This window comes from Mustela nigripes, chromosome 14, assembly GCF_022355385.1.
Source record: "Mustela nigripes isolate SB6536 chromosome 14, MUSNIG.SB6536, whole genome shotgun sequence".
Classification (NCBI taxonomy): domain Eukaryota; kingdom Metazoa; phylum Chordata; class Mammalia; order Carnivora; family Mustelidae; genus Mustela; species Mustela nigripes.
In genome coordinates, this window is record NC_081570.1 from 45730062 (window position 1) to 45758019 (window position 27958).

The window sequence follows — 27958 nt, forward strand, 5'->3', positions numbered from 1 at the left end:
TAACTGGCTGTTTGAATCAGGGAGGTGGACGCGGGAGGGGCGGTGAGGAGCAGGAGAAAAGGAGTAAACGGATGGCACCCTTCTTTTGCTCCCCAACGAAGTACGTTCCTTCTCATCAGTTCCACCCTTCATCACTCTATTTCCATCTTAGGCACCTACTAAGTGCCATCCTAAGCCCAAAGATAAAAGAAACAGCCTGTGCCTCCAAGTGGATCAGAGCCTAGAAGGTAAGGAAAAACGTGCAGAGACTGTAACAATCGCGTTAACGTTTACTACTCATTTTCTGTTGGTCGGTAGACCTTTCTGAGCTCCCTTCACCACTTTTTCCTCCTATGAAGCATCACAGGTGACTTGATCTCCTCCATGGTCAGCTCAGATCCATTTTCTAACATATCGCACTCATGTTGAAAACGCTCGGGGACAAGAGAACAAAATGCACCTTTCTGGCTGAGGAATTCGAGGTTCCCCAAGGCTGCCTGTCACCTGCTTCTCCGACATCATATCCCATTACTTCCTGGTCCAATTACTCCTCTTCCACCAACTCATGGGCTCTGACCCTCATCTTACAGGCAAGAGGGAGCAGGTGACAGGGTTAGATTAGTATCCTAGAAACGTCTTTCTGGCAGCACATACATCTGAAGGAGAAGTCGGGAGAAGGAGACCCTTCAGGGGGACCAAGCAAGAGGTGCCAAGGTCCGGACTAGTTAAGATATAACCAGAGTTAGATTGAGAAATATTGGAGAGTCGGAGTGCCTGGGTGGCTCAGTCGTTAAGCATCTGCCTTCGGCTCAGGTCATGATCCCAGGGTCCTGGGATTGAGCCCAGCATCAGGCTTCCTGCATAGCAGGATACCTGTTTCTCCCTCTCCCACTCCCCTGGAGGCTTGTGTTCCCTCTCTCGCTGTGTCTCTCTCTGTCCAATAAATAAGTAAATAATCTTAAAAAAAAAAGAAAAAGAAAAAAGAAATATGGGAGAGTGACACCGAAGGATTTGGTGGCCAATAATGTGGAAATGAAGAAAAGAGAGAGAGCAAACCATGATTCTGCAATGCTTTGCCTAGGAAATTGGAAAGAAACAAATGCTATTTAATGGAGAAAATAGGGGAGGAAGAGCTTGCTCTGGAGTGTCCATGAGGAATTCAGGTAATGAGGCCTGTAAGAGTGTGCGGTGCAGGTTAAAGCATAACAGGAAGGTCAGAAACAGTGAGGAAGGCGCGCAGCTTGCCCTGGTGGCAGGGGGGTGGGGATGGGGGTAGGGGAGAAGAATGGAAGTCGTCATCACCCGGCGTGGTCGAGGGATAAGAAGAGAAGATGGCCATGAATTAAATAAAGAGCCGGTGGGGAGATTAGAACCCGGAAAGGGAAGCGATAAGGAGCAGCAAACACGCAGGAGGAGCAGGTGTGCAATGGCGCAGTTGACCCCACCAAATGCTCTGAGAAGTCAGAGAAGAAGAGTTCTGGGGTGACATTCTGGAGGGAGCTTCCACAGAACGTTTAGGAGTTAAAGTGCTGGGGGCTGAAACACCTCCAGAGATGATCTGATCTGGAAAAGCTACAATCTAAACCTTAATGAAAACCCGGGGAAGGGAGCCTGGGTGGTTCAGTCCGTTGAGTTCAGGTCATGATCTCCGGGTCCTGGGATCGAGCCCTGCGTCGGACTCCACGTTCAGTGGGGAGTCTGCCTGCTCCTCTCCCTCTTTCCCACTGTGCTCTCTCTCTCTCTCTTAAATGAATAAATCTTTAAAAAAAGGAAAACCATGGGGTAAACTCTATTAGAAAGTGAGAGAACACAAATATAGAAGAAAATAATTATAGACCACTGCCTGGCTTTTCTAAAAAGTAAGTTCATGTAAGACCTTGCTGTTTTGGGTTTTTTGTTTTGTTTTGTTTTGTTTTGTTTTTGTTTTTTGGGGGGTTTTTTTGTGGGAAGATTTTCAAGATATCAAAAATACAACTTGTTGCTAGGTCTGGTAGTAATGGGGAATAAAGACACATCCAGGCATGAAAACTCAAATGGATATACAGAAATTAAAGAACAACAAAGGGTACTTACAGTGTGAGAGAATCGTTTGATTCTTCTAATAAATTGTTTGCTATTTTCATCTTTCAAGTTCATACCAAGTTCAACTATTCCAGGTATTTTAAAACCAAAGTTGAAACTAAACTTGCTTTCTTCAGTCTCTGTGACATTTTTTTCAAAATCTGAGTACGATTCATACTCTGTCAGCGCAAATTCGTATTTGCCTTGGGTCTAAAGGAGGAAAAAAGAAAATGCTTTCTATTTCATTGGACTCACATCAGTTCCATACAAGTCAACAGATATCCTTTGCATTCTTATGGTGTAAGAATATATTCTTATGGTAAGGATCTCAACTGGAGGCTCTGGATATAGAAACCTCAAGGCTGACTGTGTTCTCTAGCCCCATGGCTCCCAATCCAGGAGGAGAGACAGACTATGGGCAAAACTCAGGTGGGGGCTCGACTTGGGTTCTCCCGAGGGCTCGGGGACATGGCTTAGGCAAAGGCACGTAGGTGGAAATGAACAGGATGTGTTCTACAAAGTGCTGGGATTCTGGTGTGGTCGACCCAGAAGATGCAACAGTGAATGTGAAGGGACAGGCGTTGTGAGGGAATGTGCTGGCATCAAAATGTTGAGGTGTCTGCATTACTTGCTCTGAAATTTGGACTTGATCCAAAGATGAGCTAACAGGGGCATAGCTGAGCCTCTAGAAATTCCCTTTGGTAAAACACAGGGGTTGGACTGGAGGGGATGAATCTGGGGTCAGAGAGACAGGCCAGTGAGGAGGCTGTAAGGAGAGAGCAGCCGACTGCTGACAAAGTCTGGTCAAAGGTGGGAATGAAGTGACATGGTGGGAAAGTGCCTTCCAGAGAACGTAGAAGAGCTGTTTGCTCAAAAATCAGTGCTCATTGTTCTGTGCATAGGGGAGCTGCCAAAGACACTGCCTGGATGGCCTTGGAGGGACCCGTCCCCAGTGGACTCCGCCCCCCAGATGTCAGCTTCTGGTTGCATAAACACTCAGCTGCTGAGGAAGGGATCCCCAGCATGGCCTGGGGTAGAACGTGTTTTCCAGCTGAACAACCTTGGGTGACCAACTTGACTTTCATATGCCTCAGTTTCTTCATGTGTAACACAGAGACGATGGCTTTTCCTCCCATTGGCGCATTCTGGGGATAGAGTCTACATGGGGAAAACACACACTTCACTTGACACGGCCCTCAGAAGACACGGGCTCTGCAGAGAGGAAACTTATGACATGTGTCCTGGCAGGTCGGGGGCTACTTTAACCAGGATGATAAATGGCTGCTCTGAGATCCTCCCTTGAAAGGAGAGACCATGTGGGTGGCAGTGGGCATGCTGGGGCAGGCTGTGCTTGTCTATGTCTCTTTTTCGGCCAGTAAGTATGTGTGGGGAGAAGAGGAGGAGGAGGAAGAGTGGGAGGAGGAGGAAGTAGTAACCTAACCCTCAGGACTGCATGATTTTAAAAGTAGAAACTCGGGCGCCTGGTGGCTCAGTGGGTTAACCTGCCTTTGGCTCAGGTCATGGTCTCAGAGTCCTGGGATCAAGCCCCACATCGGGCTCTCTGCTCAGCAGGGAGCCTGCTTCCTCCTCTCTCTCTGCCTGCCTCTCCGTCTACTTGTGATTTCTCTCTCTCTCTGTCAAATAAATAAATAAAATCTTTAAAAAAAAATAAAAGTAGAAACTCTCCTCAACTACTCTCTCATATGTAGTCCAGCCTGCTTATCTCACAGACAAGGAAGCTGGGGCCCAGTGTGGAGAAGGAGCTCCGCCTAAAGTAAGACTGGGATGGGGCAGAGCCAGGCCTGGAACCCACGTCCTTCCCTTGATCTCCTGTGTGTGTGTGTGTGTGTGTGTGTGTACACGCATGCGTGGTGTGGTCAGAGCCTGTCCCAGCCTCCCACTGTCTGTGAGCTCTACTTTGAAGTGGGCATGTCTGTAGGAACGCAGGCTTAGATGGACAGAGCACGTTATGACTTCAAAACCTTAGCAGAATGCTGGTTCTGATAGGTGAGGGCTCGGCAGTAACCGCAGGAAAGCAGTTTATCCGTGCTGAGCATGCTCCCTCTCCCCAGAAAGCCACATGCTGACTGTGTGTGTTCCGCAATGACACATGGAGTCTCACTAATCCTCTGGCTCCTTTGTATGTGCTCCCTCCACTGCCCTGCAAAGGCTCCCTGGTTCTCACATACCTGTGGGGAGTAGCTCTCCACATTGTAGGGCTTCCTGAATCTCGTGTTCAGTATGTAATGGGGGGAGCATCCACCGGCGTAATACCTGTGATCCAGGACTGGGCCCTCAAATCTGTTGGTGAACATATTTATCCTGCAGGGAAGGCATGGAAAGGGGGAGGAGGTTAGGGTCATCAGACTATGTCATCTTCACTGGCGGACTCCAATGCAGGAAACCCAAACTCCTTGGTATAGCATTCAAGGTCCTTGGTAGGTGGTCCAAACCAGCTTTCTGGCTTCATCCGTGGCCCTTCCAGACCATGATCATATACCCTATTCCCAGTCATTGGGAGAAGCTTGCTGTTCCTTCAATCTGCTCTGCTCCTTCTCTGTTGTGGAGCTTCTGCTCCCTGTGCCCAGAATGCCCTTCTAGCTGCTCAGTGTTTTGTCTCTTACTTGTCTTTCAAGATTGAGCTCTGTTGTTGCCTCATGGGAAGCCTCGACCAACACTAAGCTAGAGGCCTTCCTAAGACCCTGTGCCTGTCCCCTCAAGCAGGGGTTACCCTATATGTGTATACTTTCCATATGAGAATGGTTAAGCAAAATATGTAAGAACAGGGACTCTGGGGTCAGATACCTGGGGTCAAATCCCTGTTCTGTCATTTCCTAGCAATGTGACCTCAGGCAAACCAGCTAACCTCTCTGTACCTTGGTTTCCTGAAAAGAAGACATCCAAATGACCAAAGACAAATGAAAAAGTGCTCAACATTCCTCAGCATCAGGGAAACACAAATCAAAACCACAGTGAGATAAATGACAGATGTTAACAAGGATGTGGAGAAAGGAATGTTGGTGGGAATGCAAGCTGGTATAGCCACTCTGGAAAACAGCATGGAGGTTCCTCAAAAAGTTGAAAATAGAGCTACCCTACGACCCTGCAATTGCACTACTGGGTATTTATCCTAAAGATACAAATGCAGGGATCCAAAGGGGCACGTACACCTGAATGTTTATAGCAGCAATGTCCACAATAGCCAAACTATGGAAAGAGTCTAGATGACAGATGAATGGATAAAGAAGATGTGGAATGTACACACACACACACACACACACACACACACACACACACACACAATGGAATACTATGCAGCCATCAAAAATTGAAATATTGTCATTTGCCATGATGTGTATGGAACTAGAGGGTATTATGCGAAGCAAAAGAAGTCAATCAGAGAAAGAAAATTATCATATGATCTTTCTGATATGAGGAATTTGAGAAATAAGACGAGGATCGGGACGCCTGGGTGGCTCAGTTGGTTAAGCAGCTGCCTTCGGCTCAGGTCATGATCCCAGCGTCCTGGGATCGAGTCCCACATCGGGCTACTTGCTCCGCAGGGAGCCTGCTTCTCCCTCTGACTCTGCCTTCCACTCTGTCTGCCTGTGCTCGCTCTCACTCTCTCTCTCTTACAAATAAATAAATAAAATCTTTAAAAAAAAAAAAATAAGACGAGGATCATAGAGGAAGGGAGGGAAAAATGAAACAAGACCAAACCATAGAGGGAGACAAACCATAAGAGACTCTTAATCTCAGGAAACAAACTGAGGGTTGCTGGAGGAGAGAGGGGTAGGAGGGATGGGGTGGCTGGGTGATGGACATTGGGGAGGGTATGTGCTGTGGTGAGTGCTGTGAACTATGTAAGACTGATGAATCACAGACTTGTACTCCTGGGGCAAATACTTTGTGTGTTACTTTTTAAAAATTCACACAAGGACAATTCCTGCTTCATGCTGTTGTGAGGATTACATATGCCCATGTTTGTTAGGTATTCAACACTGCCCAGCCTATGATAAATATTTGATATTATTTGTGTATCTGTTGTCCCATTACATTGAGTGCTTTTTTTATTATGTTATGTTAGTCATCATGCAGTACATCATTAGTTTTTGATGTAGTGTTCCATGATTCATATTTTGCATATAACATCCACTATTCCACACATTCCATGCCTTCCTTAATATCCATCACCAGGCTCACCCATACCCTCATGCTTCTCCCTTCTAAAACCCTCAGTTTGTTTCCTGGAGTCCACAGTCTCTCATGGATTGTCTCCCACCCTCATTTCTCCCCCTTCATTCCTCCCTTCCTTTTCCTAATGTCCTCCATGCTATTCCTTATGGTCCACAAAGAAGTAAAACCATATAATAATTGACATTCTCTGCTTGACTCATTTCACTTAGCACAATCTCCTCCAGTCCCACCCATGATGATGTATTCATCCATTCTGATGACTGATTAATATTATATTTTATATATGGACCACATTCTTCTGTTGAAGGGAGTTTCCATTCTTTATATTGTGGACATTGCTGCTATGAACACTGGGGTACATGTGTCCCTTTTTCTCATTACCTCTGTATCTTTGGGGTAAATACCCAATAGAGCAATTGCTGGGTCATAGAGTAGCTCTATTTTTAATTTTTTGAGGAACCTCCACACTGTTTTCCCAAAGTGGTTGCACCAATTTGCATTCCCACCGACAGTGTAAGAGGGTTCCCCTTTCTCCATAACTTCTCCAACATCTGTTGTTTCTTGCCTTGCTGATTTTTGTCATTCTAACTGGTGTAAGGTGGTATCTCAATGTGGTTTTGATTTGAATTTTCCTGAAGGCTAATGATGATGAACATTTTCCTGTGTGTCTGTTAGCCATTCATATGTCTTCTTTGAAAAGGTGTCTGTTCATGTCTTCTGACCATTTTTTGACTTGATTATCTGTTTTTTGGGTGTTGAGTTTGAGAAGTTCTTTATAGATCTGGATATCAGCCTTTGTCTGTAATGTCATTTGCAAATATCTTCTCCCATTCTGTGGGTTCCCTCTTTGTTTTGTTGATTGTTTCCTTTGCTGTGCAGAAGCTTTTAATTAAAAAGGAGAATTTCAGACCAATATCCCTGATGAATATGGGTGCCAGAATTCTTGACAAGATCCTAGCTAATAGGATCCAACAGTACCTTAAAAGGATTATCCATCTTGACCAGGTGGGATTTAAATGTTGAGGGTGGCTCAACATTTGCCAATCAGCCAATGTGATAGAACACATAAATAAGAGGAGAAGAGACAAGAACAACCTGGTCCTCTCAATTGATATAGAAGAAGCACTTGACAAAATACAGGACCCTTTCCTGATTAAAACTCTCCAGATTATAGGGACAGAGAGAACATTCCTCACTTCATAAAATCCATCTATGAAAAACCCAGAGAATATCTTTCTCAATGGGAAAAAGCTAAGAGCCTTCCCACTGAGATCAGGAACAGGACAGGGATGCCCACTCTCATCACTGGTGTTCAACATAGTACTAGAAGTCCTAGCAACAGCAGTCAGACAACCAAAAGAAATAAAATATATTCAAATTGGCAAAGAAGAAAAAATCTCTCTCTTCGCAAATGATGTGGTTGATACTCTATATGGAAACCCCAAAAATCTCCATCCCAAAATTACTAGAACTCATACAGCAATTCAATAATGTGGCAGGATACAAAATCAATGCACAGAAAGCAGTTGCTTTCTTATACACTAAGAATGAAACTGTAGAAAGAGAAATCAGAGAATCGATTCCATTTATCATAGCACCAAAAACCATAAGATACCTTGGAATAAACCTAACCAAAGAGGTAAAGGATCTGTACTCAAGGAACTATAGAACACTCATGAAATAAATTGAAGACAGAAAAAGATGGGAAAACATTCCATGCTCATGGATCGGAAGAATAAACTTGTTAAAATGTCTATGCTGCCCAGAGTAATCAATACTTTCAGTGCCAACCCTATCAAATTACCAATGGCATTTTTCAAAATGCTGAAACAAATAATCCTAAAATTTGTATGGAACCAGAAAAAACCCTGACTCGCTAAGGAAATGTTGAAAAAGAAAAACAAAGCTGGGGGCATGTTGCCTGATTTCAAGCTATAATACAAAGCTGTGATTGCCAAGACAGCATGGTACCTTGAGTGCCCTTGAGGGTGGTGGTTTCCATCTTAAACTTTATACAATCTCCATCACAAGACACCAAACAATCATCATTTACTGAGGAGCCAACTAGAAACAGACACAGCAGTGGGTAATGCTACGTACGGATCACCTTACAGAGCATCCCAGCAAGCCCGGGGCAGATGTCATTATGTCAATTTAGAAGAGATGAAAATCCAGTCTGTAGCCTTATTTCTCACTGCCTCTGAAGGCAGGCTTCCATTCCTGACCAGCTCAGATTACTACTGAGAGCTCTGTCTTCTCTCAGCTCTGTGCACTGGCCTCGATTCTGGTCCTAACAGAATTGTCTTGGGCTCTCTTTCCTGTAACAGAGTTTCGTGTACTGTAATAATGTCTATATTTTATTTAATCAGTACAGTGTGGTGCTTACTTCGTGGAGGCAGCCATTGTAGTCAGCTTACACATATTGGTTCCTTATAAGGATTAGTCCTTACGAGACAGTGATGGAGATGATGATTCCCATTTCACAGAGGAGGAAAGCGAGGTAACTAACCTGCCAAGGTCTCACTGCCAGCCGGCATCCTTCCCCCTGCACAAGCTGCCTCTCACTTGTCTGCTACCATCCCATGAGCTTATTTGATCCTCATAGAACTTGAGAGAAGGGTATTGTTGATTTCCTTCTCCGGATGGCAAAACCAAAGTCCCACATAGAGGTATGCCTCACCTGAGGTCCCATGGCCAGTGAGCGGTCATTCTGTCCCCTCCTACACGGTCCGCTGTGGCTCTACTCCTGGGCTTGGAATGTCTGCTCCATCACCCTCTCAGTTATGTGACCCCCAGGAACTCTGTTACCTTTTCCAGGCCTCAGTTTCTTTACTGAGGAGGTGTGGATTATAATAACTAGCTTATAAGATGGTGCTGAGAGCAGGTCTTATCCATAGGAGACTCTCTCTCTCTCTCTCTCTCTAATGGCAACCTTTAAGCAGTGAGATTTGATTTTTGCTTAAGAAGAGGGTGAATTCCTCTCAGGGTTACTGTTTTCCCCAGGCTGCCTCATATACAATGATTTCTAGTGCATGTGAGGGGAGGCTTTCACGTTTCCTCCTGGAGACTAAGAGCTGTAGAATGTGGCAGAAAGGGAGGGCAAACACCAGGCTACTTTGGTCCTTTCTGACCTTGCTTCTCTGATCTCCAGAGGACTGAGCAACTCAGAGGTCCCCAGAAGCTTGAAACCCTGACTGACTGAAAACCCATCTCAGAGATCCATTTCTTCACTAACTACCTAGGAACCCAACCTCTGGACCAGAACCTATGCTGGGCCTACAGATACAGAAAGAGATAAAACCTCCCCTACAAGTTGTCTGGGTGCCTGGGGGGGGGGGGTGGTGGTGGTGCAGTGGGTCAAGTGTCTAACTCCTGTTTTGCCTCAGGTCACAGTCTCAGGGTCATGAGATCGAGCCTAACAATGGGTTCCACACGGAGTCTGCTTAAGAATCTCTCTCTCAGGATGCTTGGGTGGTTCAGTCAGTTAGGCTGCTGCCTTCAGCTCAGGTCATGATCCCAGGGTCCCTGGATCAAGTCCTGCATCGGGCTCCTTGCTTGGCAGGGAGTCTGCTTCTCTCTCTGCCTTTGCCTGCCACTCTGCCTGCTTGTGCTCTCTGTCTCTCTGTCTCTCTGACAAATAAATAAAATCTTAAAAAAAAAAAAAATCTCTCTCCCCTTCTCTCTTCCCCTCTCCCCAGCATGAGTGCTCTCTCTCTCTCTCTCTCTCTCTCTCTCTCTCTCTCTAAAGTAAATAAATAAATCTTAGGAAAAAAACCACACAAAATGTCTCCCCTACACATTGTCAGTAGGATTCAGAGGTAATGCTTAGAAAGCACGTAATACAGTCACACAGTAAGTATTACATAAACGTTCATCCCCAGCCCTGGCATAAAGCCCATATGGTCTTCATGCACAGCTACTGTTCCTCACCTATGTTCCTAACCCAGCCCTCCGTGTGGCCTCTATGTGTCCCTGGGATGTGCTCCTGGAGCTCCCTGGAACCTTCTTCAGAGAGCAACTACAAATGTCCACTTCCACTACAATCTTTTTTCAGAAAGGAAAGAATCGTGTTAATATCCGCTCCCTTCCTCCCCTCCAGACTTACATTTGATTCTGTGCCTTCCCATCTACACAACAGGAGGATAGTAACTTACCCACTGGCCAGACGGCCAATTGCCCAGTACTGCTCCATTTCATGCTGACATTTTTTTAAAATCTTCTTACAGTTCGCTTCATCAGACTGGTCTCCGCAGTCATTGTCCCCGTTGCAGAGAAGTCTACGGTTTACACACCTCCCTGGAAGGAGAAAGGGCGTTACCCATAGTCCTGTGGCTGCCGAGAGGGGAACAAAGATGGTGTGCGCACCTACTATGTGCCAGACATTTCGCTGGACCTTTAAGGCCATTTTGATTAGTCCTTGTGTATCAGGGTGGATCAGTAAAGGCATTAACAGTGTATCCCCCCCCACAAGAAGCCAGTGTTGCACTTCTAAATGCTCTTGAAGGGGAGGTTATTAAGGGAGGAGGAAGGGAAGGTGTCTGCCTGGCTGGGATTGAAATGGCCAGACAGGAGGGAAGTCTAGACTTCTCTCCCTGAGGCTGGTGAGGTGAGGTGGGTTTGGCAGGTCCTACAAGGAGTGCTAGCTGGGTGACCTTCCACAGTCTACCTGACCTCCTTGCCTCAGTTTGCTTACCTGTAAAATGGGGAAGTCATCATACCTACCCTCCCAGGGTTGTTGGGGGGTTAAATGAATAAGTGGAAGAGTAAAGGCTCATGGTAAGTTCTAGGTAAGTGTGAATACTCTTCTTATTGTTTTGGTGGGCCAAATGCACAAGACTGGCAAACATTTGCAGCAGGATTAGAAATTATAACTTTCTAATCACAAATGCTTCCCACTAAATAGCACTGCCTTCAACACCACAGCCATTTATTTTTAAACTCCAAAAATATCTGGACTCTATGTTCAACATTTGTAACACTTTTCTTCCTTCAAAGGCTTCTCTTCCCCCCACCCCCGATTTGACTCTTTTATTTGTATATTCTTGTGAGATAAAGCCTGTAAGACAAGTGACCCTCTTTCCTTAGATGTGTCTGATCACTTTTAACCAATATTAAAAGCAGAATGTCAATCTGCTCTTCAAATGTTTCTTACAAGGCACTTAAACTAAAGCCTACCTGAATAACCATTATGGCTTCGGTCAGAATCATGGAACACTGACCATAATGAGTCCATGGACACGCTGTAAAATCTTTCAGATTTATTACATACAATTCTGCATTTGCAATAAGCCCTGGAAATAGCTCTAAAAATCTCTAACTCTTTCTTAAATACCCCCAAAGCACAGTCCACATGGGTATAGTGAATGTGGAGAGCTGCATCTCCCATTGAGATAATTTGGATCAAAATATTCATATTTTTGCTGGAGACTTGGAAAAATAGAGAGACATAGGTTCGCTTGAATTCGCAAGATAAATGAGTTGGAAAGACGAGTGTTTACTTAGTTTCACAGCAGATGATTATTCATTTGTATGCTCCGTCCTTCCCTCTGTCCATCCATCTGTCCTTTTTCTCCTTTGTTCCCTTAATCAAAAATTTTTACTTACTATTGCTCAGAGCATGCTTATAAGGTGTTAACATCACTTCCAACTTTCTATTGAGAGGACCAACATGCAGAAAGATTAAATGACTTCTCATAGGCCACAAAGTCAGAAGAAGACTTGACTCAGGATTACTGATTTCAGCACATACACTTTGGGTGGCCTTCATGTCAATGGATGTAATGTGCATTCCCCAATTTCTAATCACAGCTCTTCTACTTACCTGCTGTCTGATCTTGAGCAAGTACCTTCCCCAAGTCTCAAGTTCCCAATTCATTAAGTGGAAATAATATCAACACCTAATTTATAGGGCTGTTTTTGTGAAATAACACCCATAAAGGGGGATCAAGGAGGCCTCTCGGCCTGACACATGACCCTGACCTTGAGCACTAGGTAACGGCTGGTCCCCCCATCATCAGGTGTCATCACCTCATTTGCTACATTTCCCTCCCACTCTTGCAGCCCGTTATACCTGTCTGTGCACACACAAAGCCTTCACAACGCAGTTGACTTCTGCATGGTCTGCTGGTAACACAGTCTTCAACTTCCTTGTCAGAGAAGTTACACGGTTCCCCATAGAACTGAGATGGCTGGAGCAAGTAGACATGTCTGTACTATGGCAGAGAGGAGCAAGGTGAACCAAGGGCAGAGCCTCAGGGGCCTCAGGAACTGAGGGATACACTCAAGGGTCCATGTTGCAATTGGCTTTGCTTGACAGTTTCAAGCCAATAGGTCGATTCATGTATTCTTGTTTATTCTATATCTTATAAATGAAAAAGCAGGTGCACCTGACTCTGATACCTTGGAGTGACATGATGTTGGCAAGTTACCTTATCTCTGTGATCTCAATTTATCAATCTACAAAATAGGGGTAACGAATGACCTAAATGTACAATGACGGAGTTTCAATTACATATATGATTTCTATATGAAATCTCATGATGTTTTCCGGTACATAGTTGGCACACGGTTTCTTGTACTTGTTTTTCTTTATTATTATTGATAATTTTTAGCAGTCCATATTTCTCTAACCTCCTGTTTGCTTATTCCAAAAAAACTGAATTTCCAGAACCTTAATTCAGCCACCCAATGTTGAACAGGGTAGGTGTTCACCCTTGCCTTCCTTTTATTTTCAATCGAAGTATATAGTTGACAGCATTACTCATTGGTGTATAGGTGTGCAACATAGAGACTCCACAACTCTGTACATTATGTTATGCTCACCATAGTGTGAGTCAGTCACCATACTCACCATCAGTCACCATACAACACTATCACAATACAACTCACTATACTCCCTATGCTCTACCTTTCATCCCCATAACTCATTCATTCCATAACCGCTTATTTGTTTTTAATCATAGTCCTGCCCTCTAGCCTGCCCTCAAGGAGGTCGTCACAGATGGTGGTGGTAATGATGGTAAGCACCAGGCAGTGACAAGACGGTGCGATGGCCGCCATGATGGAGGGACAGAGCGCTCTGTAAGTTGACAGGGGGCACCCCCGATGCAAACTCAGGAGAGAGTGAAGTCACAACTAAGCTGAGACCCAAAAGATGAGTAGAGATGTCAGGTAAACAGGAAGAGGTGGTGTGAGGAGGGTCGAGAAGAGTCACCTGGGTAGAGAAAATTGCTATACCAAACCTGAGAGACTGGAGTGTGCCTCATTCCAGAAAACAAAAAGAAATTCATCATGGCTGGAGAGATGAGTATATGAGGGCAGATGTGGCCAGAGCTAGGGGGAGGTATAGGCAGGGGGACAGGTCATGCAGGGTCTCCCAAGCTTCAATGAGGTTAGATTTAGTGTTTCATTATGAGGCAATGAGAAACAGTTATGAGGGGAAAATTAGCAGAGTTAGCAGCTTTCAAATCTTAGTTGTAGGTAAGAGTTTGGTGCAACGAAAGGATACAAACCAGGATAGCAACCCCTTGGAAGAATGCCGTGTTAACCAACCACAGTTATTACTTGTATGGCATCTGGAAATCCAATCTCCGCCACCCAGCAAAATGCAGACAACCATTCACCCATGTCCCTTGGCATTTCCAGAGGGTCCTTCTTCCTGGAAGACAGAGGCTGGCAGGACAGAGTGAGGTCTGCAAAGAAGAGAGCTAGAAGACCAGCCCCAGGCTCCAGAGACAAAATGGGTTTGAGGAGTGCAGAAATGATGGAAGGGAGACATCTCGAAATTCCGGTTGAAAGGTTTTGATCAGCCGCCAGCCAGTGACCCCGCAGAGAGTGATGTCACCCACTGTGGGCAAGTGTGTCGCGAACTCCGAGGGAAGAGCTCTGGCTGGTTCACTGGCTGACTCATGCTGAGTCGTCCTGGTTTATGGTGCAGATGAAGCAATTCTACAGATAATTGGATCGATGTTGGTAACTTCAGCAATAAAGCTCACTTTGGGAACTGAAGGTTCCTGCACGGCTCTCCATAAAGATCCCTTTAACTGTGTAAATATCCTGGACCCACTTTTACAGCTTCATTAGGGTCTTAGTCCATGGCTGCTTTGATGTCCTGAGGAGTTGGGGAAATGACATTCTCTTTTCTCTGACAAGTCTGCTGTGCTCAGAGCTGGGATCCTGGATCAGCCCTCTTAGGACATGGAAACCTGAAGGACAAATACTACAGAGACCTCGTGGCTTATTATTATTATTATTATTATTATTATTTTATTTTGGTGGGAGAACACTAGACAAGAAGACAGAAGCCTGAGTTCAAGGCCTGTTACTTATTGCCAGGTGAATCTGATGAACCACCAGAAGGGTCTGAGTCTCTGTTTGCCCACCTGCCTCATGGGAAGTGTCACAGTTGCCTTCCCCTTCCTTAGAGTTGTCCGAAAATATCATGAGATCAAACATCACAGATTTATGGGGCACCTAAAAAGTTCCCGAAATTGGGACTACCCTGAAGAAACAGAATTGGACAAACCTTCATTTCACAGAAAGGTAAATAATTAAGGAAAGTAAATGACAGGAAGAACAGGGAGCTATTACAGCCCACAGAGGGTTGCCCATCTCACCGTGCAACGGGCTGAGAAGTCAAGGAAGGTCTCAGAAGAGGTGGCTTATAAGTAGAGTTTCAGATCACAAGTAGGTGTTGGTCAGTGATGGAAGTGGGAAGGGTCACGAGAGCATGAATAAAGGCAGAGAAAGAATGAGAAATGGTCAGAGAGAGACAAGTGTTCTGTTGTTTTGATAGCTCCCCTGGTTGTGCCACGAAGATGGAGTGAGAGAGCAGTCTGCCTAGGAGGCTGTTAACAAGAGCAAGGAGAGGTATGCCAGGAGAATAACTGGAAGGATGAAGAAAGGGTCAAAGAAAGGCAGCACAGAGGAAAAGGAAACTAATGCATTAACTAAATAAGCCAGCATTTATTGAGGTCCTACTATGTGCCAGGCACTGTCAGCACTGCCTCAGCCAGTCTTGCCGAGAGTTAGGGGTTCTAGAAGCTTAGAGCTGCCCCAAGGCCAGGGTACTTACCCTTTTCTTCTGACAGGGATCACACGTGGTCCAGGAGGACCAGCTAGAGAGTTCACAATCAAGAGGCATCGGCACAACACCCACACTCCGCGTCTGTCGGCGCTTGGCAAGGCTCTCGTTGACTGCATTCGACTCCAGACAGTGTGGCCTTTCACCTCTAAGGGGTCATCACGAGAGGACAGGGTCAGAGGAGAATTAAGAACACATACCACCACCTCCCCCCCACTCCATAAACACGTATGTGCTCAATTGTGCGAGGCTATTCGTTTATCATTCAAGTATCGGCTAATTCATCCAGCAAACCGTTACTGAACACTTGAGTGCCTTGCACTTTGGCTAGCTACAGCTGAAAGAGAACTGAACTCTGAGCAGAAGGCGGTCCATCAGCAGCGGGGACCTCTTGGTCTGCTTTGTCCACCTGTGTGACTTTCACTTTTCTCATCTCTATAATGGGAGAGTCATGCCTATCTCACAAGGCTATTTCTAGGGTTATCTAAGAGAAGACACGTAAAAGCACTTTATAAACTCTAACCTGCTGTAGAGATACAAGAAATAAAGCCACAGCTGGATGCAGGACTTTAAGCAACTCCCCTGTCACTGTGCACTTTTGCATTATGCCCTGGGAAAGGAGAGGTTGGACTGGATGGTCTTTTCTTCTTCCTTCCTTCCTTCCTTCCTTCCTTCCTTCCTTCCTTCCTTCCTTCCTTCCCTCTTTTTCTTTTTTCTTCTTTCTTTCTTTCTCTTTCTCTCCTTCTTTCTTTTCCTTCCTTCCTCCTTTCCTTTCCCTTTCTTTCTTCCTTTTTTCCCTCTTTTTTCCTTCTCTTTCTTTCTTTCTCTTTTCCTTCCTTCTTTCCTTCCTTCCTTTCTCTTCCTTTTACTTTCCTCCCTCCCTCCCTTTCTTGCTTTCTCTCCCTTTCTTTTCTTTTTCTTTTTAAAAGAGAGAGGAAGGGGAAGGAACAGAGGGGCAGAGAGAGAGAGAGAGAATCATTTTTTTTTTAAGATTGTATTTATTTATTTGACAGACAGAGATCACAAGTAGGCAGAGAGGCAGGCAGAAAGAGAGAGGGAAGCAGGCTCCCCGCTGAGCAGAGAGCCCGATGCGGGATTCGATTCCAGGACCCTGAGATCATGACCTGAGCTGAAGGCAGCGGCTTAACCCACTGAGCCACCCAGGCGCCCGAGAGAGAGAATCTTAAGCAAACTCCATGCTGAACACAGATCAGAATGCCCACCTTAATCTCACAACCCTGAGATCATGACCTGAGCCGAAGTCAAGAGTTAGATGCTTAACCAACTGAGCCACCTGGGTGCCCTGGACTTGATGGTCTTTAAGAGTCCGTGGAACATTTGCTGAGAACCAACAACATTCAGGGTACTGTGTTAGAGGGGACCCAGGGAAATATAGAACACAGGTTCTGCCTTCTGGAACTCACAGTTTGTCTTAGGATAGGAAAACAGAGACACATCTCATGTCTTAGCTGTTTGGGACTTTATCCAGTAGACTGCATTTTTAAGTACACAGGCTCCATGGTCAGAGTTTTGTTTTGGGGGCTACAGTGTGGAGACTGGGCAGGGGTGGGGAGAGCCTGGATGTAGGACAAGCATGTAGGAGGCCCGTGCAGTGGCACTGAGGAGTGATGTGAGCCTGACCTCTGGCAGTGTCTAGGGGAGAACACATGAAGAGGTCAGGTATATGAGACCCTGCTCGGGTGAAATAAATAGAAAGTGAGAGGAAGTGGTTAGAGAGGAAGGGGTTTGGGCTGATGCTTGTTTCCAGTGTGAGTGTGTGCATGAGAAGGGAACACAGGAGCAGAAGAGCTTGTTGGAGAAGATGTGGATGAGGTCCAGGTGCTCGTGGAACACCTATGTCGAGAATTCAGCAATTAGTTCTCATGTGGGTTTCATATACAAAAGAGAGATTTTCACCAGAGATACAGACCTGATCGTGCCAAGCTATGGCAGAGGTTAAGATTGTTCTTGAGAAGAGAGGCAGGCCAGAGATAAGTACTTGGGAAACATCAACACCACCAGCAGACCAAGAAAGACGGGTGCCCTTCCAGTCCCGAGCATGGGTAGTGCAGAGCCGTGAGTGGGGATGTCGGGGAGGCCATGGTGGGGGGGTGGGGAGGGAGACAGACAGTGTCACATCTGCAGAACAGTCAAGTGACAGAAGAACTGAAATATGTCTAAAAGGTAAGGCAACACTTTTTCTTGAGTTCCTGGCATTTAGTGGGACATTCAGTAAAAGGGTGAATAAAAGAACACAGCAGTGAATGATGGGTGTATTATGATTTTAATTTTCTTCCACCAAGAAGAGTGTATAACAAAATAAGATTCCCTAGTAATCTGTGTTCCTTTTCAAGGCATGAGAGAGGAGAAAGAAAACAGATTTGCTGAGCACCCAGGACATGTCAAGCCCTGTGAGAGCTATTTGACCCACTGAGTTCTCACAGCAAAGTGAGAAGACATCCCACTTGTACAGATGAGCGAAATGCCCGAGAGTCACATAGCCAGTGGGTGATCGTGGGGTCTGAGCTCACGGTTTGACTCTAGAGCCTCTGTATGCATTTCCCCATGCTGCCCACAAAGGAACCAGGCCAGCACCCACTCCACTGGTACCCTCCTTCTCTATGCAGGGCTTCTTCCATGCCCGTGTCCAAGATTGAGTCATTAGGGAGAGCATCACATAGTTTCCACCGACTCAAATACATTGTACATCACTCCAGACAAGGTCATTAACAATACATTCTCACTTGGCAAAAGTCCTAAAAAGAGGATAATATTAACTACAGTGAAATCCATCTCCACAACTGCCCCAGAGACCAGCAAAAATCAATTGCCTAGTAAAGTTGGATCTTTAACGAAAGGTCAAAGACTCTCCTGGAAACCACAGGTGGCTGCTTTAAAACGGTTACTTGAGGCAGGATGCCACATACCAGTGGGGGGGCTCAGAATGCACTCTTACCTACTATTCTGCCCAGGTTTGACAAACAATATTGTCTGTGATTCAGCTTCTCCTAAGTATATATTTGACAGCTCAGCAGGGTACCCCTTTCCTGTTCCAATTCAGACGCCGTTAACATTGTGTTTTCTGCAACTATCAACCCAATTCTGGGCCACAGTTGAGACTCGGTAGATAAGTAATGCATAAACACACACTATTAAGCATCACAATTATTTTCCTCTCTAAGATTTCAAAGCCCGTTAATAGGCAAGACTATCGTTTATAGAGAGGACTTGGTTAAAAAGTGGTGATAGCCCCCAGATCTCTCCGTTTTGCACCCCATTTTCATTATGGAGGTGGCAGCTTAATGAAGTAATCAGCTGAATAAATTGTATGCTTGTCAGTTACATCGGTTAAGATGCGCGTGGGTTATTAGTACTGCAGAATGCAAATCTGAAAGAAAGGCTGGCATTAAGTCACATCTGTACATCCCAGCCTCTGTGTAGGGATATAGCATGTTCCTTTCACGCCTGTGGATTTTTACAGAAACAAACCAGATGGACCTTTTGACCCATTGAATTGACTCTGTCATTCAAAATGTGGCTTTTTTTTAGTGTTGAACACTTAAACATGCCCAGAGAAGTACAGAAAGTAAAATAAAAAACATTCACATACTCACGGCCCAAGACTGCCAATTACTAACGTTTTGGAGTATTATCTTCAAGTCTTATTTATTTATTTATTTGAGAGAAAGCGAGAACAAGAGTGGAGGAGGGGCAGAGGAAGAGGAGAGGGAGAATCACAAGCAGACTCCGCAGGGAGCCCAGAGCCCAACCCCGGGCTCCATCTCATGACCCTGAGATCACAACCTGAGCCGAAATCAAGAGTCCGATGCTCAACCGACCAGTCTAACCAGGCGCCCCTAGTCTTTTCTTTTTTTTAAATAAAAAATAACCCTATACATTTCGCATCTGCATGAGATGCCAGCCCCAGTTCCATTTCCTTCTCCTCCTTTGCAGAAGAAACTGCTGTCAGGAATTTCCATGTATCCCTCGAGTCCTTTAAATATTTTTACATATGCATACGTATGCGCAACACATAGCACTGCTTTCCTCATACCGTGTATATTACTGTGCAAGTTGCGTTTGCCAGCCAACACTCTAGGTCTTGAGCCCAATGCCTGCAGATTCATAAAGAGAGCTAGTTCATTTCTTTTACCTAGATCTTTTATCAAAGGGCATAAATTGCATCCAGTTTATTCTTTTTCTTTTTGAAGGACATTTGCATTTGATCAGTGTTTTGCAGTTGCAAACAATGCTGCAATAAACACCCTTCTCCAAGCCCTTGGAACATATCCATCTACAAAAGGCGTGGCAGGGATGCACCTTTCCTCGAGGTGTATAGAAAGCTATGGCTGACATCAGGACGTATTTCACAGATCCCTGTCTTCCTCGTCTCTTTCTAACCAGAGTCTCTGATCAAAATAAAGATGGATCCATCGAGTAAGGCAGGATTAGGTCAGCAGTAAATTGCAAGCCATCAGCTTATATAGATGGGGTGTGTCAATATATTTTGGCTTTCTGTAGAAATCCCCTGACACAACAACTTTCTTGTCACACACAATTTGTTAGGCAGCCTCATTCCCTCCTCAACTGGCATCCTTCCTCCTTGCTACAAGGGACAGCTTCTGGGTGGCAGGTTTTCAATTTCTCCCGTCTCTGTCAGTGGTGGTTGTAGTCATGAAATTTAAAGCAACATCTGAAGGCAACAAACGTGTGGTCCAGCGATAGAGAAACGGCACAGGGACCCAGCAAGTCAGGGACACATTGCAGCCCAGGAGGGGATCATGCGTGTGACAGGCAGGACAGAGCAGGGATACCCAGGAGCCCCAGAATCAGAAAAAAAAAAAATTGGATGTGAATCCATATTCTGTTCCAGATGAAGTGAGTAGCCTTGTGAATTACACTATATCCCCATCTTGGCTTCTGTCTCTGTAGAACCGTAAACAATAGCACTTACCTCAAATAGTTGCGGGGGATTAGAACTAATGTTTCTAAGCACCTAGCCCAGAGGGGCAATAAATCAACAACCGGTCTTCTGACAATGTGATGATTCCATCTGACTTGATTGTAAGAACTAAAGACAAAAAACTTCCTCAGCTAACAGGAGGGAGCTCTCAGCTTCTCCTGCTCCAGAGCTGAAGGCTCTTCCTCCACTGCAAGCGTGGAATTCGAATCCATGCTGTGCTCGGGACATCCCAGGGGAAATCATAGGGAGACGCTAGAACACCAAACCTGGATCCAGGCATGGGTTTGAGACTGATGAGACCTGAGGGTGTCTCTTCTTCTCTTTGAGGCTATTTTACTATTCTACATAGCGTGGATAGATATTAACACCCATCTCCAGACAGGGCTGGAGGATTGAACAAGGCACTCTACTTACCCACTCCTACCTCCACTTCCTTCATCAGAGTGAACTTTTAATACATAAATATGATGGTGTTTCTCCTTGGCTTAGAACCCTTCAATGGCTCCCCATTGCCTAGAGGGTCAGGTTCAAGCTCCTGGGATGGCACCCCAGGGCTCTTCAGCACCTCCCTGCTCTGATCCTGCTTTACTCCCACTTGATCCTGTCTTTGGCAGCACCCCACTTTGGCCTGTGCTCAAGGCCTCCTGAAACAGACTCGAAGTTTCAGAAACACACCAGGTTTCTCTTCCTTCTGTGCCTTTGTCTATGGTGATTCCTCCGTCCGGAACATCCTTCACCCCCTTGGCCATTTGGCAAACACCTATTCCTATAGAAAGATTCAGCTCAAACACCATCTCTTCTAGAAGCCTTTCCAGGCCCCCTGCCTGCCTAGTAGAGCTGGTCACTCCCTCTCTTGCTTCCCACCTGTCCCTGTTTCATCTCTCGCAACAGTACACACAGCGTGGGCTCACAGCTTGGCTTTCTCCATGGGAACACGAACTCTGTGTCTGACTCATCTCTAGCCTCAGAGCCTGACAAGGAGCCTTGTGAAGGCGTCACTGCTATGCAAAGGGTTGCTATGAGCCCCTTACACCCTGCGTTCCAGACACAGTTCCATGGGTCTTTTTTCCTTCTCTGCATATACATAGTGTGTGCACATAAGGCAGGCCTTGGCAGCTTGGTTCTTCTTGGGGCCGAGTTGAGGTTCTTGATAATCTTGATAATCATAATATTATCAATTTGTTGAGTACCAATTTGTTGAGAACATGCACCATCCTGGTCTCAGGGGCAGTGCCCAGTGACAGTTGGGGGCTCAATAGAGCGCCAGTACCCACTGGGTATTGGGAGGTTGTACTCAGACAACATTTATGGAATGATCAAAAGGAATGGCCCTAACAGTCCTTCTTCCCAGACGTTTGCTTGCAAAGTGACCTGGGATACCTGAGTGTTTCAGCGTTTGTGGTAGGGGAGGACCCTACCATGAGGTAGGGGAGCATTCTGTATGGGGAGGACCCCCCTCCCCCATGGCCAAATCACTGGCGCTTTCTTCCTTGGAGCCCAATTCTGAGCTTTCACTCAGATATTTTCTTTAGCCTGTTTTATATCCTACTAACAATACAAAAAATGATTAAATAAATCAGTTAGCATTTATCTGCTGGGAACATACCGTGTGTGTGTGTGTGTGTGTGTGTGTGTGCGCGCGTGTGGCTGTGGGTGTGTGTGTGTGTGTGTGTGTGTGTGTGTGTGAGAGAGAGAGAGAGAGAGAGAGAGAGAGCGAGAGCCTGACAACACCCGAGAGCCCAAAGAATTTGGGTTGATGAGCAGGTACAGTGGATCCCTCTCATAAATTAAAATCATTGACATGAATTGGCTCTTTTTTCCATACATAACAAACCTTCTTTTGCATAAAGAGTCACACCGGGCCTTTGTTCAGAACACAGAACAAGTGTCCCATTCTTCTCAGCGTGACAAAACACATTTAAACATGTCAGTTTCTTGTGGGAACGTTTGTTTAAGTCAGATGCTTGGTTCCACAATAATATGAAGACAGCTGTTGATCTTCGTTTATCAAATGCACACAAATTGCTTTGAAAGCTGTTCCTTATTCCATAGGCCCGCAACAAAGAGGCGGTCAGCATGATCCTCCCTGTCACATTACTGATTGGGGAATCATTTGTAGCCATCACTTACCTGGAGCCAGGCAAACCGACAGCACCCAGAGCAGCACAGAGAAGAACCAGCTCTGCCAGGGCCCTCCATGCCTGCGGCCCAGCTGTCTTCATTTTCAGTCTGGGACCAAGCTCCTCTGGGACTCCTGGGTCCACGAAAGGTCTGCACAGGGAGCACTGCCCTCAGCTTCTGTCCCCATAGAGCAAACAGTTCAGCAAAGTCAACAGAGAGCCAGCAGTGACCGGGAAATGCCTTAGACTTTGCACGGATGGGTACTTACCTCTAACTCTGGACACCAGGTGGAACAGTGGAAAATCCTAAGTGTGGATCAACCAAGAGGACAGGCTGTTTAGTGAAGGCTATGGGCTTGAGGTCCAGGATGCTGGGTTCATTCAATCCTTTCTCTGCCACTTGCTCGCTTTGTCCCCTTGGGCAAGTCACTTTACCCCCACACCTCAGTTTCCTCACTTGCAAAGTGGGTAGGTTTAAGTAAAGTAACCCAAGTGAGCAGAACGGGCCCTTGTTAAACCCTCAGAGATGTGAGCTCTAACTGCGAAGTGGAAGGCAGGGTCGGAAGCCAGCCAGGCCCACAAGAGGCTGTAAGAGCTCTAGAACCTGTCTGCCTCAGTTGCAACTGTCTCTGTGTTTCGCTAGCTGTGTGAGCCATGCATGGCCAATCATTAACCTTTCTGAGGCCGACTTAACCTCATCTATAAAATGAGAATAATAATAGTATCCAACTCACAAGGTTGTTGCAGAAACTAAATAAATCTTAATCTTTACAACACTTTGAACAGTTCCTGGCACATCCTTGGTGCCTTCTCTATGAGCCAACTGGTATTTTTATTGACTGTCTCTGATTCCAAGTAGGCATTCTAAAAATGATAACTGGAAGAGCATAATCATCCAAATACGTGGTTTTGTTATTGCATAACCTACGTGGAGCTTGACTGTAATTAGGGGGAAGCAGAGCTTCCCTGAGCTCGTTGGGAAGTGCGGTAGATGACTGGGACTGGCCGACTTTACCTACGTCTCCCATATTTGCTAGGAGCCCTACACAAACACAGTCAGTAGCAACCTGGAGAGAGTTCCATCCACACCATACCCATTCACCGATCGCCTCTCCCACATCACAGGGCAGGGGGCCTCACTGTCTTCCCGCTAAGGTTGAACACTGCAAAGGCAGGTGCCCTTCCTGTATGGTGAACCAACGTTTGCCTTGAGCCTCGATGGGTGTTTGGCCTCGAACTCTTTATTATTCTGAAGAGTGTGCCAATTGCCCTGTCCTTTCCATGTGGTCTCCCCCATAAGTCTGATTAAAGGAAAACGTCTCCCAAGGCTCTCTTGCAAATGGTCTAAGCCAAGCAAAAGGGCACTGCAATACCTCCAGAAATGACTCCCAGAGGCCCCGTGACCCCATGTCGGATGGGTGTCTTCAGGTTTTCAGCTCCAGTGTGAACCCAAGGTCAGGGGCACCTCTTGGCTAGGCACCTGCCCTGCGGGTGGTGAGGAGCACAGACATGGGCGGGCGGGTGGGGAGCAGCCCAGCACACACTTGGAGGCAATGTGCAAATGACCAAGCTCTTGAACACAGCTCGCTGAAAACCATCCCTGATTCCTCAGAATCAACAGATTAAAGTCCAAACAGCACTGACCGAGCTGGCATTTACAAAACCGACCTGCAGCCCATGAAAGACTGGATAAACATAGTGGGTGACCTGCCTGTTGCCGCTAATGCTGCCGGTGTAGACGAAGGCACCCGGGGGGGGGGGGGTTGGGGGGGGACAGGCAGCAGGCAGCTTGAGGGTGGGCTGGGAGAAAGAATGCACTTGTCTCCTTAGACAAGCTATGCAATTTTTCTAAGACTGTCCTCTAATCTGAAAAATGGGGATAATCACTCATGAATATCTAGTTCATAAGGTTTTCTGGTTTGAATGTATAAAGCCTTAAGCCTTTTCACCTCCCTCCTGACACAGGCCGGTGTACTCAAGAGGGCCAGCCTGCCGCCCCTCCTGCCACATCTGCCCTAGGAGCCCGGCTGGGGCTGGAAAAGCAGACGAGGAAGAGCAGCGAGAGGATGGCTGCAAAGCCACAGAGGGCGGCCATGCCTTCCCGTTGATTGAGTCCAGAACACAGAACACAAACCCTGCTGTCAGACCCTCCCGGGCGCATCCCAGTTATCATTATCCCAAGCACCAGGCACGATCTCGCTGTTGTCCCAAAGGATGCAGGGACCTGAACTTTGCCACAATTGATTGTGGTAGTTAATCATTGGTAAACAAGCAGAAAATTGCATTTAAAGAAAGATCCATGTCCTCCCCTTTACCTGCCTTCATTTAAGATAAGGCTTCCCTTCCACTCCTCAACCTATTGGGCTCATAGAGGAACCTGCACGTGGAGAGAGCAGTTACTTGAATGGCTGGGTGCTCTCTTGCCAGACTTTTTTGTGCATACTGTTTCTTCCACCCGGAACGGGTGCCACCTGGCTAAACAGGACTCGTTACTCATGTTTCATACTAATGTCACTTTCTCAAGAATGCCTTCCCAAGGGACTCTCCTGGGGTTCTTTAGTTATTGACTGGCTCCAACCCATCTCTGGGCATTCCAACCTCATGGCGCCCCCTGGTGGTTTCAGGTGTGGCTCACCTGCCGACAGGCCAGGAGAACAGTGGCCTCAGATCTCAATGATAAAATGTGTTCTTCATGGGCAGTTCTTAGAATCTAACAGTTTTTCCCATATATCATCTTGTTTGAGCTTGACAATAAGCTAAAAACTAAGGGTCATCCTTCATGTCTCTGAGATGGGGTTCCATAACTGATTCCAAGGTTGCTAAGTAGCAAATCTATGGGCATATACAATTTTTCCCCCTGATTCCCAAATTCTTCTGTTTGTAATTCCAAGGCTTTGCCCTCCTCTTAGGAGGTTCCAGGATGGATTCAGGATCAGCACCATAGCCATAGCTCACCACTCTCTGGCCATAGCTTTCTTCTCTGAGCAAGAGAGAGCTTTCAAAAATGATTATGAAAAAATATCCGCAGTTTTAGGTCTATGGATCCACGAAAAAGACATCACTTTTTTCAGTCTTTGATAACTAATTTCCTATCCTCTATTTCCATCATCAATTCCACATGTTTTAGGTTTTATCATGGCAGTTTTCTACCCCCCAAGCCTGTACCCTTTTTTGTATTAGTTAGCTTTTGCTGCATGACAAGTAATCCTAAACTTAGTACCATAAATTGATGGTCATTTACTAGCTCAAAATTCTTTGGGTCATCAAGTAGGCCTTGGCTAAGCTGGCTGGTTCTGCTGGGCTTGCTGGGTTCACTCATGCAACCTCAGCCAGCTGGTGTGTTGACAGGGGGCTGGCCTGACACAGGATGGCCTTACCTGCTTGAGGATTCCTCCGTTCTGTTTACCGTGCTGGCTGTTGACTGACATGATTGGGTCAAGGAGCCACAGGTCTCCAGATAGACTAATTCAGCCTTCTTCATGGTGATCTCATGGTTCCAAAGAGCAGCAAGAAAGGACAGATGCCAAGGCACAGTGACTTGTAAGCTTCTGCTTGAATTATATTTCTTAATGTACCATTCACCAAAGCAATGGCCAAATCCACACTCAAGAGACAGAGACAATGATCATACCGTTGATAGGCGGAAGAGCAGAGTCACTTTGCAAAGGGGTGTGCAGACAAGCTTGGAGGGAATTTGTGGCTATTTTGCAGTCTGCCACAGAGAGGTGACTTCCCACAAAAGCTGCGACTTCTTCATTTCTCTCTTCTCTTGTCCTTGTGATTTGGAAGCATGTGTGGAGGTAAGTGTCTTGAGGGAGCTGGAGAGGAGCCCCTGCTGCCTTACAGAGAACTTTAGGACTGAGGATTAAACTTTTCTTGTGTTATGTCAATGACGTTGTGTGGTTTGTATGTTACTGCAGCAATAGCTACCCTATTCTGACTGACAGCACTCCTCTGTTTCACCAAATTTGGTGTGCATGTACATTTTCTGAAGAAAAAAGTCCACAGGTCTCCTCATATTAAAAAACAAACAAACAAACAAACAAACCTGAGATTCTAAAGAAGTAAAAACAAGACAAAAAGGCAAAATTCCCTCAAGAGAGATAACTTTTTCAGCTCCCAGAATCATGTGTTCCCTTTAGAGGGAGTGTGGAGCATTTGCAAGTGTCGGAGGCATCAGCCAGACCTAGATTAGCATTTCATTTCTCCCATTTATGAGGTTATATCCTGGACAAATCCCTTAAGCCCTCTGAGCAGTAGTTTCCCTAGTTTAAAATGCAGGCTTGTTGAAATAATGCTTCAATAATCATTTATTGCAAGCCTACTACATGTCAGGCACAATGCTAGGTGCCCGGGTAGAAAGATGAATACGTAATAAACCTTCCCCATAAGAGCTGACAGCGTGGCGAGAGAAACAGACACAGCAATACATCAGGGCAGCACAGTGCGATGAAAGTGGTGCTCGAGCCCCTCGTGTATAACGTGGGCACAAATGTGTGCATGCATGGACATGGGACAGTGTGTGTGGATGAGCATGTGCAAGTGTGTGCATCTGAGTGTGGGGGTGTGCATGTGTGTGGTCAGAGGGAAAGAATTCTCAGAAGTGATGTTTGAGCTGGCCCCTCAGGGGTGAGGACGAGTCAGCAAACCAAAGGAAGGCACTTGTTCTCCCAGGGAGAAGGGCCAGCAAATTCAAGACACAAGCGTTCAGGGAACCATCTGCCACATGGTGTCGTGGGAGCACAGAGATCAGCCTGAGCGGCAGGAGGCAATGGGACTGGAGGCCGGCAGGAGTCAGGGCACAGAGGGCCACATGGGCAGTGCTAATGATACGGATTTGTATCCTAAGTGCCCAGGGAAGCTACTGAAGAGTTCTGGAGGAAGATTACCCTTGCTTCTTGCTGCAGTGCAGAGGATGGATCTCAGGGAGGGAACTGGAGCAGAGAGCCTGGCTGGAAGGTGGTTCTGACCATCTGCTGAGGGAGCTGGGGGCTGACCCCGGGCAACAGCAGCCACCAGGGAGGAAGGCATGCATCTAATGTCTGCATTCTGCTGTCCAGAGAAGTAAATTACACGCTATTTGTAAAGGGCTTTGTGGACAGTGCTGCTTGGCACGGGTGGGGTCATTATGACTGATATAATGGTTCTGTGTTAAGGAAGGTCTATAAAGTCCCCAGGGCTGAGCCTGGCAGCTGCTCAACAGGCACATAGCCACCCATTTCCTTCTTTGTCACTCAGGGTCTTGTGGATTAAAGTGCATTCCAGGTTCACCTTCCCTGGACTGCTTGGGGTGTCCTACTGTTCCAGAGTCCTAGTCAGTGTCTGGGATCCCCTGATCTCTAGGATTTTCACTTGCAGGCTTTTCCTTAGGCCCTGGGAGCCTGATTTCAAAAAGCCCATGGCAGAATTGCTGTGATGACAGCCTCGCTGGAGGAGGCTATATGCACTGGAGCTCCTTCCCCAGGACAGGGTATGGGCACCGCTGCAGTTCAAAACTGGGCCAGACAAAAATGAACTATTGGGATTTCATCAAGATCAAAAGCTTTTGCACAGCAA

The 27958-nt window shown here is 46.2% G+C and overlaps 1 protein-coding gene across 2 annotated transcripts in view; it reads right to left on the reverse strand.

Moving 5' to 3' along the window:
• Window positions 1–22963, reverse strand: part of C8B (complement C8 beta chain) — a 42391-nt gene extending 19428 nt beyond the window's left edge. The window contains exons 1-7 of one of the 2 annotated variants that reach the window (XM_059374887.1): window positions 22672–22963; window positions 22413–22580; window positions 15311–15467; window positions 12308–12449; window positions 10392–10533; window positions 4230–4362; window positions 2053–2250 (exon numbers count right to left, since the gene is read on the reverse strand). In XM_059374887.1, coding sequence (XP_059230870.1) covers window positions 2053–2250; window positions 4230–4362; window positions 10392–10533; window positions 12308–12449; window positions 15311–15467; window positions 22413–22504 — 864 coding nt within the window. In that variant the 5' untranslated portion in view covers window positions 22505–22580; window positions 22672–22963. The remainder of the gene's footprint in view (window positions 1–2052; window positions 2251–4229; window positions 4363–10391; window positions 10534–12307; window positions 12450–15310; window positions 15468–22412; window positions 22581–22671) is intronic. The other variant, XM_059374886.1, reaches the window with a different exon arrangement.
• Window positions 22964–27958: the final 4995 nt, after the last annotated feature.